The sequence below is a fragment of the Anser anser genome (assembly GCF_964211835.1).
Source record: "Anser anser genome assembly, chromosome: 5".
In the NCBI taxonomy this organism is placed as follows: domain Eukaryota; kingdom Metazoa; phylum Chordata; class Aves; order Anseriformes; family Anatidae; genus Anser; species Anser anser.
The window spans coordinates 66018682-66033308 of record NC_139725.1 but is presented as its reverse complement, the minus strand read 5'-3'; the positions used below and the strand labels follow the sequence as shown (position 1 = coordinate 66033308).

At 51.4% G+C, this 14627-nt stretch overlaps 1 protein-coding gene across 2 annotated transcripts in view; it reads left to right on the top strand.

Annotated features, from left to right (window-relative positions):
* Positions 1-17: 17 nt before the first annotated feature.
* Positions 18-14627, top strand: part of TOGARAM1 (TOG array regulator of axonemal microtubules 1) — a 43581-nt gene continuing 28971 nt past the window's right edge. For both annotated transcript variants that reach the window (XM_083839875.1, XM_083839876.1), the window contains exons 1-3: positions 18-1331; positions 11658-11814; positions 13217-13351. In XM_083839875.1, the coding sequence (XP_083696001.1) occupies positions 33-1331; positions 11658-11814; positions 13217-13351 (1591 nt within the window). In that variant the 5' untranslated portion in view covers positions 18-32. The remainder of the gene's footprint in view (positions 1332-11657; positions 11815-13216; positions 13352-14627) is intronic.

The following is a 14627-nucleotide window of genomic DNA, read 5'->3' as shown; positions in this document are numbered from 1 at the left end:
CATGGGCGCCGCCGCCGCCGCCCGCCCGCGCCATGCAGCAGCCGCCGCGCGGCCCGGCGGGGGACGGCGCCCGGCGCCCGCGGGAGGGGGCGCGCGGGGAGGCCCCGCCGGGGAGGCGCCGCGGCACCGCACGGCCCGCAGCCGGCCCCGAGCCCGGCCCGGAGCCCGGCTCCGATCCCAGCCCCGGCTCCGCGGCGGCGGATCCCGGCCCCGATCCCGAGCCCGGCCCCGTCCCGTCCCGGCCGCTGCAGCCGCGGCCCCCTGAGGAGGCGGCGCCCCCCGGGGCGGCCCCGCTGCGCTTCGGGCTGCTGCCGGCGGAGCTGCACGGGCGGCTGCTGGAGCAGCGGGACTACCGCGGCCGCGCGCGGGCCGTGGAGGAGCTGAAGCGGCTGCTGGGGGCCGCCGAGCAGGGGGCGCTGGCCTCGGCGCCCGCCGGCAGCCTGCTGGGGCTGCTGGGCCTGCTGTGCGCGCTGCTGGACGACCCCAACTTCAGGGTGGTGCTGGGGGCGCTGCAGGCCGTCCGCCTGCTGGCCCTGCGCCTGGCCGCCCGCCTGCCCGCCTTCCTGGCGCCCCTCGTCGCGGCGGCCGCCAAGGTGCTGGGCGACGCCAAGCTGCCGATCCGGCGGGAGCACCGCCGCCTCCTCCTGCGCCTCATGGAGGCCGCCGGGCCCCGGCCCGTGCTGGGGCTGCTGCTGCGGCGGGAGCACCTGCGGCACCGGAACTCCAGGGTGCGCGAGGAGGTGGTGAACGTCTGCATCGCGGCCCTGCTCACCTACCCCGGCGAGGACCTGGACTTGGCCGAGCTGGCCTTCGGCCTGGCTCCGGCGCTGGTGGACGGCAAGCGCAGGGTCCGGCACGCCGCCCTGGAAGCCTTCGCGGCGCTGGCGGCGGCCATGGGCCCCGGCAACACCGCCCTTCTCTTCCGGGCCGTCGACGCGGTGGAACTGGAGGCCGATGGGGACGGGGTGATGCACGCCGTGCAGGCGCGGCTGGCCAGAAAGGCCCTGCCGAGGCTGGCGGAGGAAGGCTTCGTGGAGTACGCCGTGCCCCTGCCTTCGGCCGGCCACAGCAGGGCCTCCGGCTTGCCGCAGGGAGCGGACACGGACTGGCTGTTGGCAGGCGGCAGGACGCAGAGCGCACACAGTTACTGCGGGTACCACGCGAGGGACGCCCCGCAAACCTCCGGCTCGCCCGCTGACCAGGGAGTGAGTCCGAGAAGAGTCCTGAGCGCGGGTAAAGGGAAAAACAAACTGCCTTGGGAAAGCGAGCCCGCTGCAGACAAGGAGGGCGGCTCAGGAGGCACGATGCCCTCCACGAAGGGTGTGGAGCAGGTACGTACTGCCTGCCCCCGGGCATCTTCGTTCTGAGGGGTGTCCAGGGGAGCATTTGACAGTTTTCAAAGGTTTACTAAATGGCAGGTATTTCTGAGCTAGGCCTGATTCTGCTAATTTATGCTCAAGGATCTCTAGAGCTAAATACGCTGATCGGGGAAATCGATTCTGAGAACTTTGTATCTCAGATTTAGCGCTAGGAGGACCCAGATAGCTTGCCACTTACAGAAATTCTTAATTTTTGAAATTAACCGGACTCAGCAAGGCACTTCTGGCAAGGTGTTTCTGGCAAGGCACTTCTTATGACCTGTTTCTGACGAAAGCCAGCAGAACCACAGGGAGTAAGGCCGGGGAGACCATTTCAGAGCTCTGCGTACTGGTGCATGGGAGCGCCCGGTGGCGTTCCGGGACGCAGAGCCGGACTGCGACCGAAGCTGGTGCCGTTTGGCAGCGTGCCTGTAATACAGCTCGCGGTCTGCCACGAGTGCCTGCAGCTCCTGCTCCTCGGGCTGAATCGACCAGGAAAAACGTAGGTGAGACCGAAACAGTAATTCTGACTGACCCAGGTTTTGGTTTTAACGCTTACTGACCCTGTTGGCATCCGCACCTGGAAGGAACCTTTGAGAAACCATTCAAGTCCCTTTTACTTGGGCAGCGGTTCTGCTCTGTGACATCTGGTTTCCGTATCCCCACGCGTAAGAGCTGGGGCGTGTGCTGTTTTCTTTAGCTGCACAGGTTTAATTCAGCATTACTGGGCCTCCAGCAGAGGAGTTGCTCTAGAATTACTTGAACTCTATCACTGAACAAGAGGCTCTTTTTGGAAATTGGAAGTTGGCATGAGTAGATGTCCTCGCTGCCATGTTTACGTATTCAGAATTTAATTCTTAGTTGCTTAGTAACTTGTTCCTGTCATGAATGAGATCATGAGCAGTGATAAACGTTGTTCCTGCGTGAAGGGCGGGCTTTAATGAAGTCCCTTGATGAAGGGATGTGAGCTAGCACCATTGTACCGTAAAAACCTGGAAGGAGTTTATGCGTGTCGTTGGGTGCAGCAGTACCAAAAGCACGCCGGCGCAGGCAGCACCTCTCCCGGCAGCGACTCGCAGGGGCGGGAGGCTCGCTGCCCAGCACAGCGCTCTTGAGCCCACGCTGGCTCCTGGGGAACGGGTCTGACCTTTTTAAATCTTTTTGCATGTGCGATTGTATTTATCCGTGTAAACTGGGAGGAGTGCCCAAAGTTTCCACCCCTGGAGGGAGGAAGGGAGGGAGGGAAAGCGATTAATTTTTGCTTTGTGTTTTGCTGCGTACGTGAAGGACATCAGGAATGGTGTGGGCTCGAGTTTGAGCGGGGAAGTAGCCACGTGTTCGAGGCTTCAGGCCAGGGCCGGTGAGGTGGTCTGTTTGCGGGGTAACGTCCTCGACGCTGCTACAAGAAAACTTCTTAGACCCAGTGAATTTTTGTAGCCGTAGTGGGGTTTTCGTGGATGTACACCCCATCCCGTACTGCCGGGATGGAAACCAGTCCAGCTGCCAGGGACCCGGAGTGCGAAGGGCGCACGTGGGGGGTTGGCTTTGTTCATAGCGTAGCTTCAAGGGGCAAGTCACCCGCACGGCGGGAAGCTCTCGGGTGAGAGGAGTCACCTCCGGTGTGCACAGCCGGACAGGAAAAAAACAAAGGTCTTCAGATCAGCTTCCCGAGTTTGGCAGCCACTGGGCTCCTCTCTTCTTCACCCCCAGATTTGTCTGCGTGACTGCAGATCTTTTTGTGCCGAGAGTTTCTTTTCTTTCCTCCTTGGAGAACTGTTTGTTCGGTTGTGGAACGTCATGCAAATACTTCAACGTAAAATTTACACCTTCCTTTTGGGGTCATCTTTATTCTTACATCCTTGTGTGCAACGCCGAATATTTCACCTTGTCCATCCCTACGAATAGATGTAGAACTTAACGTGGTGCCAGCTCGTTTTGCAGAATTAGACCTGAATCGGTTTCAGCCTTTCTTTGGTTTTTAAACTCTAACCAAGGAACTGCTCGTGAACGTCAGTGCAGGTTACTGTCCTGAGCCTGTGTTCCTCTGCTGCGTGTCGGGGTCTTAAGCCATGAGATTAACCACTCTCACTTTGCTTTCGCTGCTGCCGTGTAGTAGGAGGAAACACAAGTACTTCTGCAGGGAGGAAATGTTGTTTGTCCTGTACCGTATTTATTCCTTTTTAACGAGGTGGGGTTTTTGCATCTAATGACTTTTTCTAAGACATCCTGTGCCTCTTACGGATGCTGTTTGTTCTTGTCTCTTCCCTCTGCTTTCTGACTTGCTCTGTTTGCTTCTCACTTCCATTTTATGTTGTTTTCTTACATATTTAAGTTGGTAGAAAGCAGATCGATAACTGTGAGGTGTCAGAATTTGAAGACTTCATCTGTTGCCCTCTGCCAAAGGAAACATGTTAGTGCTGCTTTGGCACTTACTTGAAAGACGCCTGAATAACCAGAACCCTCCAGTTAACCTGAATTCCTTTTACATTGAAGTGTAACTCCTCTCCACATAGCTTTGTGCTTGCATGCAGGTAAGTACTGACAAGAATAATGGTTGATGTCGTGTTTGATAGCATTGGGAAGTTGCCACTTTTGACTTGGACGTAAAGGAACATGCTGCCGAAACGCAGCCTTACCAGCTTGCTTTCGAGGCAGCGGTTCACCTGGAGTCAAAAACGTCAGGGTGTTGTTCCTGGAGTTCCGGAAATCAATGCAGTGCCGCAGCTAACGTTCTGCATTCAGCGGAAAAACTGAAAAACTTGGTTCAGTCCCTGTGAAAATGCAAACTGCTTCTTTGCCAGCAGACAGGTAGAAGAGTGTACAACTGGCAGGCTTCTGGTTTTACAATTACCCTTCAACGGGCTTGTGGGAGCTGTGATGTTAAAAAATTTGCAGTGGATTAACAGCTGCCCGCCTACAAAGCTCTTCCAAGACACACTAAGACAAATGTGAGCGGAACGTGGCTCAAGGAGTAGCTTTGCTTCTCTGTACCGTCCTGTGCCAGCTCAGCCTGAGGAGGCTGCCTTAACCGTCACGCAGCTCTCTCCAGTAGCAGTTGTTTGAGTGGTGCTGGCGGCACCTGCCTGCCCCTCAGAAGTACTGGTGGCGCGCAGATCGTCAAGTTCTAGGATTCCCTCGTACCCTGGCACCTGTGCAGAGAAGGTCTGGCTGTAACGGTGTGCCTGTGAAAGGGACAGACGTGATCTGACGTAGCTGCCGCATCTTCGCCCTCTGCGCGGAGACAGCGAACGGCCTTGTTTGCAGACGAGTTCTGAGAGGGAGGCTTTTTGTTCGAAGGTTAACCACATGCTGGTCTTCGTCCTGCGTAAGGGGGAAAAACAGAGTGGGGATCCGTTGTAGTTACCTACACCGTAATTGCTTAAGCAGCCCCATTGTCAATGGAGAAGGTGCAATGAGTAGAATCTGGAGGGCTATCTTTGTGGCCAAGGACTTAACTTAAGACGACATGAACTGTTTTCAAAACTTTATTGAGTCCCAATGGCTAAATTTCCATTTACTGCAACGGAAGCTTAAGCAGCGCAGTGGTTTGAGTACTGCGATACTTCTCTGATCGCTGCAGGCTGACAGCTTTGTTTCCCTGTCTTCACATCCCGATCATTTACCAATCTTACCCTGCTGTTAATCTGTCTGAACAGATTGTGAAACTCTCCAGGGCAGGGGATCGTCATCCGATCTGGCTTGCTGGTATTTTCCTACAGTATTTGCTGGCTTCTTGACGGTGCTTGTTTATTTACGCCCGTGCCACAAAATGATGTTTATCCCATGGTATGTCTCTCTCCGTTACAAATAGGTGAGCTGTGTTTTCACTTAAGACACACTGGGACTAGCGAACTTGGACAGTGTTTCCTGTACTTGAAGGTTTTTCTTGTTAACTGAAAGAGATTGCAAAAGCTGTATAAATAAAGTTCTTTACCCCAGGGCATTTAACAAGCAAAGAGATAGAAAGGCAGCCCCATGTCTCTTCATTACTGCCTGCTTTTAGTAGGGTATGTCATGCATAAAATGTGCGTACTTGACTTGTTCAAGTAAATGTAAAAAAAAAATTTAATTATTAATTCAGACATTCCTTTGAGATGAATTTGTTTAAAAATTAACTTTCAGAGTCGTTCCATGGCTGAAAGAATGCATGAAATTAGCTTAATCTTTAAAGCTGTTTTTCTACTTGTATTTTTAAAGTCAGGTGACGCAGCGATTGTCCAAGGCCGCGTCTAGACTTTGCTGATCAGATAAGATAGGGAGTTAAATGTGTAGGTTAATGTGTACTGAAACTGTAAGGTAGATAAAGCACGTTGCCTCTGAGGCTGTGTCTGAGTGCGGCTTCTGTGGGTGATGTTAAATGGGTTTGTGGATGAAACGCTTCCCTGTAACCTCGGAAGTGCTCTGGAAGTGTGTTTGTTTCATACCCACTGCGAACTTGGGGGTGTCAGCGATGCTGGCAGGATTCACACGGACGATCTGACTGCGGTCTGCTGCCCACACAACCCCGTAGGGCTTGCAGCTCTCCTGCACGTGTCTGCACCGTGCTGAGCCGAGGTGTGAGCGCAGGAACACGCGGCCGCCTGTCGGGATCGCCAGCCGCAGGTACCGCGAGCTAGTGGGATTAGTTCAGTGCCAGAGGTGCAAGAGCAGGGCTCCTCTCAGTTTGCTGAGTTTGCACGAGACTGCAGTTGTGTGCAGCCTTACAGGCCCGCTAGCGAGCAGCTCGGGAGCCGCAGACGCTTCAGCTGCCGGCACCTCAGCCTCAGGGAATGCCCTGGTTCTGCGCCAGGAGGTGAGCCTTCTCCCGGCCTGTGACGGAACAGCACAGCAAAATGTGATAGCTGAATGCCGCAGGGCCTTCCTGGGGAAGGCAGCCCCTCCGGCTGTCCCTTTGGGAGCCACAGAGTGCCACCAAAGGCCCGAGGGAAGAGGCTGGGTGGTCACCCAGGGTGGTGCGGCTGCCTCGCTGCGACTCCGGCAGGCACAGAGCTGTGCCGGGAGCTGTGCCGGGAGCTGTGCCGCACTGGTAACATCGCCCGGCAGTGCCTGGCCGTGGGGTGCACTTACAGGATGTGGCACTGCTGGGGGACACGCCACAGCGCTGTGAAAAAGGGCATTAAATAAAACATTTATACCAGCCTGTTTTATCTGTGAGTCTTGTTACTTGACAGCTGGTGTGCTGTGGCTGCACAGCCTGACTTCACGCCGTGGCGCTCTATGTGGTGGAACGTAAGGCTTACAGCCTAGTAGCTGCTCCTACAACCTCAGCTTTTCGTTTTCCTTTCTTTCTGAGAGCAAAACCCAAGTTCATCAAATGAAGCATAATTACCCGTGTTTCTGTTTCTCATTCTTGGCAGCTGCACACATCTGTCGCAGCTGCGGGCCAGACTGGGCCCTTCAACTCTGCCCGCTTCTAAACCCAAATTTTAGGAGGCCCCTGACCTCCTAGTCCTTACATTGGGCAGACGTAATTGCTGGCACCACGCAGCTCACGCAGCAGGCTGAAGCTTCTCTGGTTCCTAGCTAAATCAATAAAGTTGTATCTGTTTTGTTTTTGTTTTTAGCACCTCTAAGTTTAGATTCTGAAGCGTATACCTACAGGAGCCCTGTAACAGCACCACTGGAGCCCTTTGCTTGCTAGAGATGGGAAATAGTTGGCAAAACAGGGTGGTAGTAAAGAGCTTAGCCCCGTGAATTATTTCCTGTGTACTTCAGAAGGGTCCTGTTCATTTCTAATTGTGAGCAGGCAGAGCCAGGCTTGGGATGAGGAATGTTATCTGTACATTCAGTGGTTAAAGTTCTCTGGATCTGTCAAAGTGAATATTCTCTTTCTGGAGACACTGATGTATTATGTCTGCTCCAATTCCTTGGTCTTCGGAAGATGTAAACAGTTCCAGTCTGAAGCAAACCAGATCCCATTCTGAAGGAAATGTTTAGGTTGTTTTCTGTAGGGCTCAGCATGATCTACTTACTGGTCTTCTGGGTGCTGGCTTTCAGAAATTGAAATTAACCTGCTGTAACCAAACATGTTACATTCGCAAATGGTTTCCCAGCTTGTCATGCCGTTCCTGAGAGGTCACACACATGAGGTCAGGATGGCGTTGGCAATCCCTCTATTCCCTTTTGAACTCTAATCTTTTATAATCCCAGTTTAAGCACATTATCAGAACAGAAACACTCTTGACAGTTTTAGGTACGAAAGTGCTATTTAAAAGACTAAATGCTACTGCCCTGCTGACAGCAGGAACTAAAACTAGTTGCCCCAGATAAGCTAACGCTGCGCTGGGAGTTCCTCAGCGGTGTCTGGTAGGTGCGTGTTCCCCTGTTTGCCCTGCAGACTGAGTGTGCTGCATGTAATACGGAATTACTGCAGGGTAAAAGCTGCCTTGCAGTTTTTCCCTGTATCTGCTATCCAAATAATATATCTAAATAATATCTAAGATACCTAAAAAATATCTGCTGTGGGTCACTGCACCCGCAGCTGACAGCAGTGCCCTTGGGTGGAGCAGCAACAGCATTTGAACATTTTGCTGAAGTTTTAAGCCTTGGTATAAACCGTCCGTGAGCTCTTTTCGTGTAGCTTCACAGTTTGGCTGTACATGTGGAATTTTGTCTGAGGTGTCAGTCTCTGGGAGATGAGCCGTGATTTTTCTGGAGGCTGGGAGAGTGTTTTGGGGAAGCGCTGCTGTATGTTCGTGCTAATGTTAACGCATGCCTGGGTGTGTGTTGTTGGTGGCTGCTGGTATCCGACCAGGTGGGCCTTTCGTCTCGCCCCGTACAGCTGCTCAACAGGCAGGGGGCCGGGGGACCGGCCGCTTGGCAGTGCTGGGCCTTCTGCTGGGCGGGTTCAAATATTTTCCGACAGCGGTGGTCCGAGTGGAAATTAAATCCTTCCCGACCAAAGTGATTCTGAGTTCGTCTCCTCTTTTGTCCCGACTTGTGCTAACCTGAAGCAAATCACTTAGCCCACGTGGCCGCTGTGTCTCGCTGTCAAAGTAGAACTGGTGCCCTTCAGCAGACCCAGCTGACAAAAGGACAGCGCAGCGTCGAGTGTTACCGTTCCTCTCGCTGTGATTGTCCTCAGCGTACGTCCAGCTGTCAGAACTTCTTTCTTGTCCTCTCCGAAGCTTCACGTTTCGGGCTCTGGTCTCACTAAGGCACGTCCCACCGGCTGCGTTCTGGCTGCGCTCTCCCATTGAAAGCGGGGTCCAGACCGATCAGTTTTTGTGTCTCGGCTGCTGAAGCCTTCCCTCACTGCAAGCTTTAAACTGAGCTTTTAGTTCACTGAGCATTTCACGTCAGAGTCTGATCTCAGAAACCCAATTAAAAAGCACGGTCCTGCGTAAGCACTGTCTTTGAGGGAGGAAGGTGTATAAAAAGTTTTGAGCTTCTGAGCATTTTGGTGGGGTTGCCTAACACGTGCCAGACCAGAGACCCCGAGTCGCTGTGCCGATGGCCCTGGAGCACACGCAGGGCAGCGCGTACCAGTAGGTCAGGGCATGCCATTTTGTCACCAAGACCGGATTTTTGCCGTGTTTGCTAACCACAAAGATCCCCCAGGAACAGCGATGCGGTGTGAGCTGGAGGGCGGTGTCCCTGCGGCCGTGCGCCTTGGCAGCCGGCGCGGAGATGAACAGCTGGGCCTTTGTGAGCCGGTCGGGTTTTTAAAGAGCAGACTGGAAATACAGCCAAATCACTGCTTTGCTTATTTATTTACTGCTAACAGGTACCACGTCTGAGTTATTTCTTCCGTTTTTAAGGGAGGAGGCACTACGAGAGGGAGCAGAATTAGAAATAAGTAACCTAAAAGTTGGAGTTGTGGAGGCTGTGTTTTCCAGAGGAGTCTCATCGGTAGGGGATGGAGATTTGATTTCTTCTGGCTTTTATGTGATTTTGTTGAAATTCAGAGACTTTTGTCCACGTTCCATCACCATAAAAATTCTATTCTTAGGATATTGTGTGACAAAGTAAGTGCTGTAATTACGTAAAAACAGTTAGAGCACGCTCACAGCCATGCTACTCATGTCATCACCCTGTCCTTCAAGTGTTACACCTGGCCCTGTTTTACTTTGTCATGCTTTTGTGAAACCGCATGGAAATATTAAACACATTATCAGATTAAATCCCATCAGAGATGAAATTCGAACGCCTAGCTGCTGTTGAGCTGACTAAGCCATTTAACTCTCGGGATGCGGTGACCCGGTCAGCTCCCCGGGGTCCCCCAGCGTGCCTGCAGCGCTCGCAGCTGACGGGCCCTCCGATGGGCCTGACAGGGCCCCGCGGGGTGCGGGCGGCCCTGTGGGGTGTGGGTGGCCCCATGGGGTGTGGGCGGCCCCGCGGGGTGCTGCCGGCCCTGTGGGGTGTGGGTGGCCGCATGGGGTGCGGGCGGCCCCACGGGGTGCTGGCGGCCCTGTGGGGTGTGGGTGGCCCCATGGGGTGCAGGGGGCCCCGCGGGGTGCTGGCGGCCCTGTGGGGTGTGGGTGGCCCCATGGGGTGCGGGCGGCCCCGCGGGGTGCTGGCGGCCCTGCTGGCCCTGTCAGGAGCCCTTCCACAGGGCAGGTTCATGGGACACTGCAGCGCGGGCAGGTGGCGGGGCCAGGCTGCGGAGCGAGGACTTAGGGGCTCGTCGGCAGTCACAGTTTCATAGGGCGAGAGCTTGCGTTGAGTCCCCGGTTTCAGAAACCATCTTTAGGGTGAACTGAGACCTTCAGTAAAATCTAAAAAGAGCACTTCTTTTTTTTTTTTAAGTGAATGTACTACGTGTACGTTAGACTGTAACGTCTCTGTTCACACCGAGGGAATATTGAGTGGGGCTTTTAGGCTTGCCGTGACGCTGTTCTGTCTGGTCCTGAATAAACACTTCCATTTTGGTTCAGATTTCTGGCCTGACCTCTGTGTGGAGCCTTGGCTGCAAAAGGGGAGAACGGAGTTAATATAGCCTGGAAATGATTTTGATTACCGATTTTAATAATTAAATCAGAGAACAAGAAACCTCCAAAGCTTGATCTTTTCTTTCCTAAGTGTATTATTCAGAGTTTTCCTTTAACTATAATTGGTTCTGATTGCAAGGTGCTGATACTACGAAATGCAGCCTTCAGACTGAACCTGAAGCATGCTTTCCTCACAACTCAGACAGACATTGCCTATTTAAAAAGTTACATAGCTTAATGTAAATCAAAATGTTAATATTTATTTTGTTAACTCTCTATTTACCTTTTTTTTTCTTGAATGTGAAGTGTCAACCTGTATTAGAGTGACAACTGGAAACTGACTAAAGGCTTTCAAACACTTAAAGTATTGGGTAGCTGGGAAAATCAAATGTTCATCCAAATGTTTTGCATTTAAAACTTAACTGCCTTGTGTTGACAGAGGAACCCTTGGTAGTTTGTGTTGCTGAGCCATGGGGTCAAGGCTGACTTCTAAGTTTTATAAACAATTCTGCCAGTCTTTGTGCGCGTGTGACCTGAAGTTTTGAGCTGTTGACTTGGCCATGCTGCAGCAAAGCTTTGCGTTTGCTTTCATGACAGTGAGAGGCTTTGTATCTCATTTTTTTTTTATCTTTTAATAAAGGGTTAGGTGGGACTGTTTAATGTGTGAAGACAGAATTGGACACTTTTTTTTTTTTAAACTTAGGTAACGTTTTGGATTTACGTGATTGTTTCTCACTCTTTTTTTTCCGTTTTATTTTGCTGTCACTGTCTCTGTGTGCGTAGCGTACATTTTTGGTATAGACTTATTTTTGTAAATCCTAACCAGCAGGTCTGGATGGACGCTTCCACCAGGTTCACAGCTTGCAGTATTCAGGTGCAGTGCAGTACATGTGGATGTAGCACAGACAGTCTTTTGCCATCTGGGCTACGTCTGTCACTGACCTGCTTTGCCTCGGAAACGGGGCCTCAAGCCGCACATAACCAGCAGCTGAGGCTCTGAAGCCGTGCGTTTAGCCTCGGGGTGCCCGGCCTGAGCACCAGGGCCGCGGGCCGCCCGAGCTGGGCGCAGGGGATCGGGGTGGCCTTCGGCACGCGGCCTGCGCCCCTCAGCAGCGCGTGCCGGGCAGCAGGGCCGGGCGGCAGGGCCGCGCTGGCACCCGAGGCGCCTTCTGCCCGGGGGCTCTCATTTTGGCCCCTTCTGCCCGGGGGCTCTCATTTCGGCCCCTTCTGGGGCCACAGCCCCCAGCCCAGCAGGAGCGAGCGGGGGGCTCTGCTCCAGGGGTGGTGGGAGCAGTTCTGTTCGTAAAGCAAAGAGCCAAGCGTCCTGTTCACACGCACCTTTGTTTCTTTATTTTCCTTTCTCCCGCAGTTCTCTCCATCCAATGACTTTCTTCATTCTCCAAAGTTAAGGCCCTCTCAAGGAATGCCAGTCAGTGAGGAGTTATTTTTTAGTAGAAAAAGGCCGCCGAGGAATTTGTTTCAGAATAGTATAGATTTTAACTCTGAGCATTCTTCCGTTTGTGCTGGTAAGTATTGACAGAGATGCATGTTTGATCTGCCATTTATGAAACGGATTTATAAGAACCTGAGCATAAATTTATAGCTTCATGATATGGTTAATCATCTGCTGATTATTGGGTTTGTTATTTATTTTCATTTACTCTGAAGATTTGAGTAACAGGCGCAGGGCTCTGCCTCCAGCTGCAGCACGCTGCAGAAGTCCCACTCGTGCTCCTGAAGCGCGCTGCACCTGCAAGCAGCCGTGCTGTGCACACAGATCTGCTCTGGATTAGATGGCTCCAGTCGAGTTTATGGGCCAGCCTCTTTTGCAGGTAGCGCTGTGTTATTTCACAGTGAGATCAGACAGCAATAGCGTGGTTTTGTGACCAGACGAGCTGAACAAGAGGGCTCAGGATATCCCTGAAATGCAGAGCTTCGCGCTGCTCTTGCAAAATTAGGAAAAAGAAGTGTCATGTAGATCAGCAACAAAGTAATTCAGCCATTTTTTTTTCACGCTGTAAAATACAATTTGAATCATAGATAAAGAAGAAATCACAAAGAGACAGAGAATTTTACTGACTTTTCAGCAAGAATACACTGTTGGCTAGAATAGCACTTCTCAAGAATCAGTTGACAGTGACTGCAGGTTATTAAACACCAAACCCTAAACCAGACAACATGTTAGGAAGGTCATACTTACGTGTGGTAGGCTCTTCAGAAGACCTGAACCATTCATATCTAACATAGATTTACTTTTTTGTTGTTTTGTTTTTTCGATTGTGTAAACAGCTACAGTAGAAAGCTGTCTGAAGAGTGAGCTTTGAAGATTGTTTTAAAGGATGTGAAATGTCATGGTATTGAAAGACAGCTCTGTAGAAGACTGTAGGTGTAGTGCTACACTTAATTCATGCGTAGCAGTGATTTGTATTTTGATAGCCGAAAGGCATATGAAGAGACTGGGCAAGACCAGACCTGATCTATTCTCTTCCCTTGGCAGGAGGTTATGTGCCCAGCGTTGTCTGAGGAGCACTGACGTGTGGAATGCAAAGTTCACTCACTTGTTATGCAAGGGGTGATATCACACTAAAGAAATTCACTGTATTTTGGGGGTTTAAGGTGTTGCCCTCCTTCTATTGTCATATATTTAAAGAGGTGATTGTTCTGTGTTTTTTGTTTGTTTGTGAGCCCCTCCAGCTCTCGGAGTTGGAAGAGTGCCCTGCAGAACAGCCAGCCATTTTTCTCGTTTGTGCCTACGAGCAGTGTTATGGGGTAGCTTAGAAACTTCTCAATTCAGAACTTAGTGACTAGTTAGGTTTTACACTGCAAGTTAGACAGTGTCTTCCTTCCCTGTTACATATTGTTGTATATGTTTTGTTAAACACTGTATGTAAAGTATTTATCTAGTTATTTGTGTTTTTCTTTTGAAAGGTGCTATGGGCTCTCATCAGCCGCATATTTCAGGGAAATGTGGAACACTTGGATGCACACAGACACATGGGAAGAGTGGTAGTGTGGACTCTGATTTACAGTTTTTAGGATTAAATAACTGTCAGCAAGACAAAGGTATATGGATTTTAACTGTATCATAAGTCAGTGCATGTCACTTTGGAAATGTCTCTTCTGTGCTGCCTTAAATAAAAACGGGTATCAAAATGTTGTACTGTCCCTATGCAAACACATTTGTGCCTTACTCCTGTTTAGTGGTTTTCATTTGTGGTTATTTGCAACCCTTTGATATCTGACTGTGTCACAGTGCTATATAAAATGTGGTACTGTAACAGAAACTGAACTTTTTCGGAAAATTTATGGTTTTTTTTTTTTTTTTTTTTTAAGTTCTGCTAATAGCATAGATCAGATCAGTCCAGCCTGCTGAACAACAAAGGCCAGGTCTGAGCCTGGCCCCTCTGACACGAGTCAGTGTTCCTCTTTCGGTCCTCCGTAAGGCATGCAGGGCAGCAGAGGTTGGTGGCTGGAAGTGTCTTGGTAGGAATGAGCACAGTCGGCTTAGTTCCGCTGGGTGCAGCAGGGACACCATGTTGGTACACGCAGAGCGTTTGGTTCTCATTGTCATTGCTCTGCTTGCCCCTGAAGCCCACAAGTAGCTGACACCTGGCTGGCGGTCTCTGTACAGTTTTTACTAGGCAGGTTTCCAGGGCACCGCCACGTCAGGCGATTTTTGCTGCTAGTTTCAAAAGTGTGCCTTAACCCTGCAGGTGTAGGCTGGGGTAAGTCAGGACCTGCAGCATGCAGAAAATTGGCTGTTCCTAAGTTGTAATAACAGTAAAATGACCAGGTGAGTGTTTAGTGAAGGAATAAACTCCCTGTCCAGAGGAATGGATGGCAGAGGTACCAAATTGTGGACAAAGCTGCTCGGAGGGGTCCAGCTGGCTCCGGCTGTTGGACGAGTGACAGGCTGACAGCCTTCTTGCAAGATGTGCAGGAACTTCATTCGCTGAGTGTGCTTCTCACCACTTATGGGCTCTGCATACTGTGTTCTGCTAATGGAAAGACAGGAGAAAATTTCTGTACGCTGCTTGCCTCTAACTACAAGGCCGATCTTCTGTTCTCTTCCCCTCGGTCTTCAGAAGGCTGTCAAGTACTTTGACCATACTTGCTGATTTACTCTCTGCAAACAGATTCTGTGCCAGCAATTCTTGTTACCTGAGCCTTTCTCCAGCAGCACCACCCACACCGGACTTGGTTTTCTCGGTGTCACTGCCCTGGGACAGCCAGGGAGTGCTGGGATGCTGCAGCCTGGGAAAGCAGCAGGCACAGAAGACAGAGACCTTGGAGCTATCTGATTGTAACTGACATGTTTGTGCTGTAGCAATAACTAAAG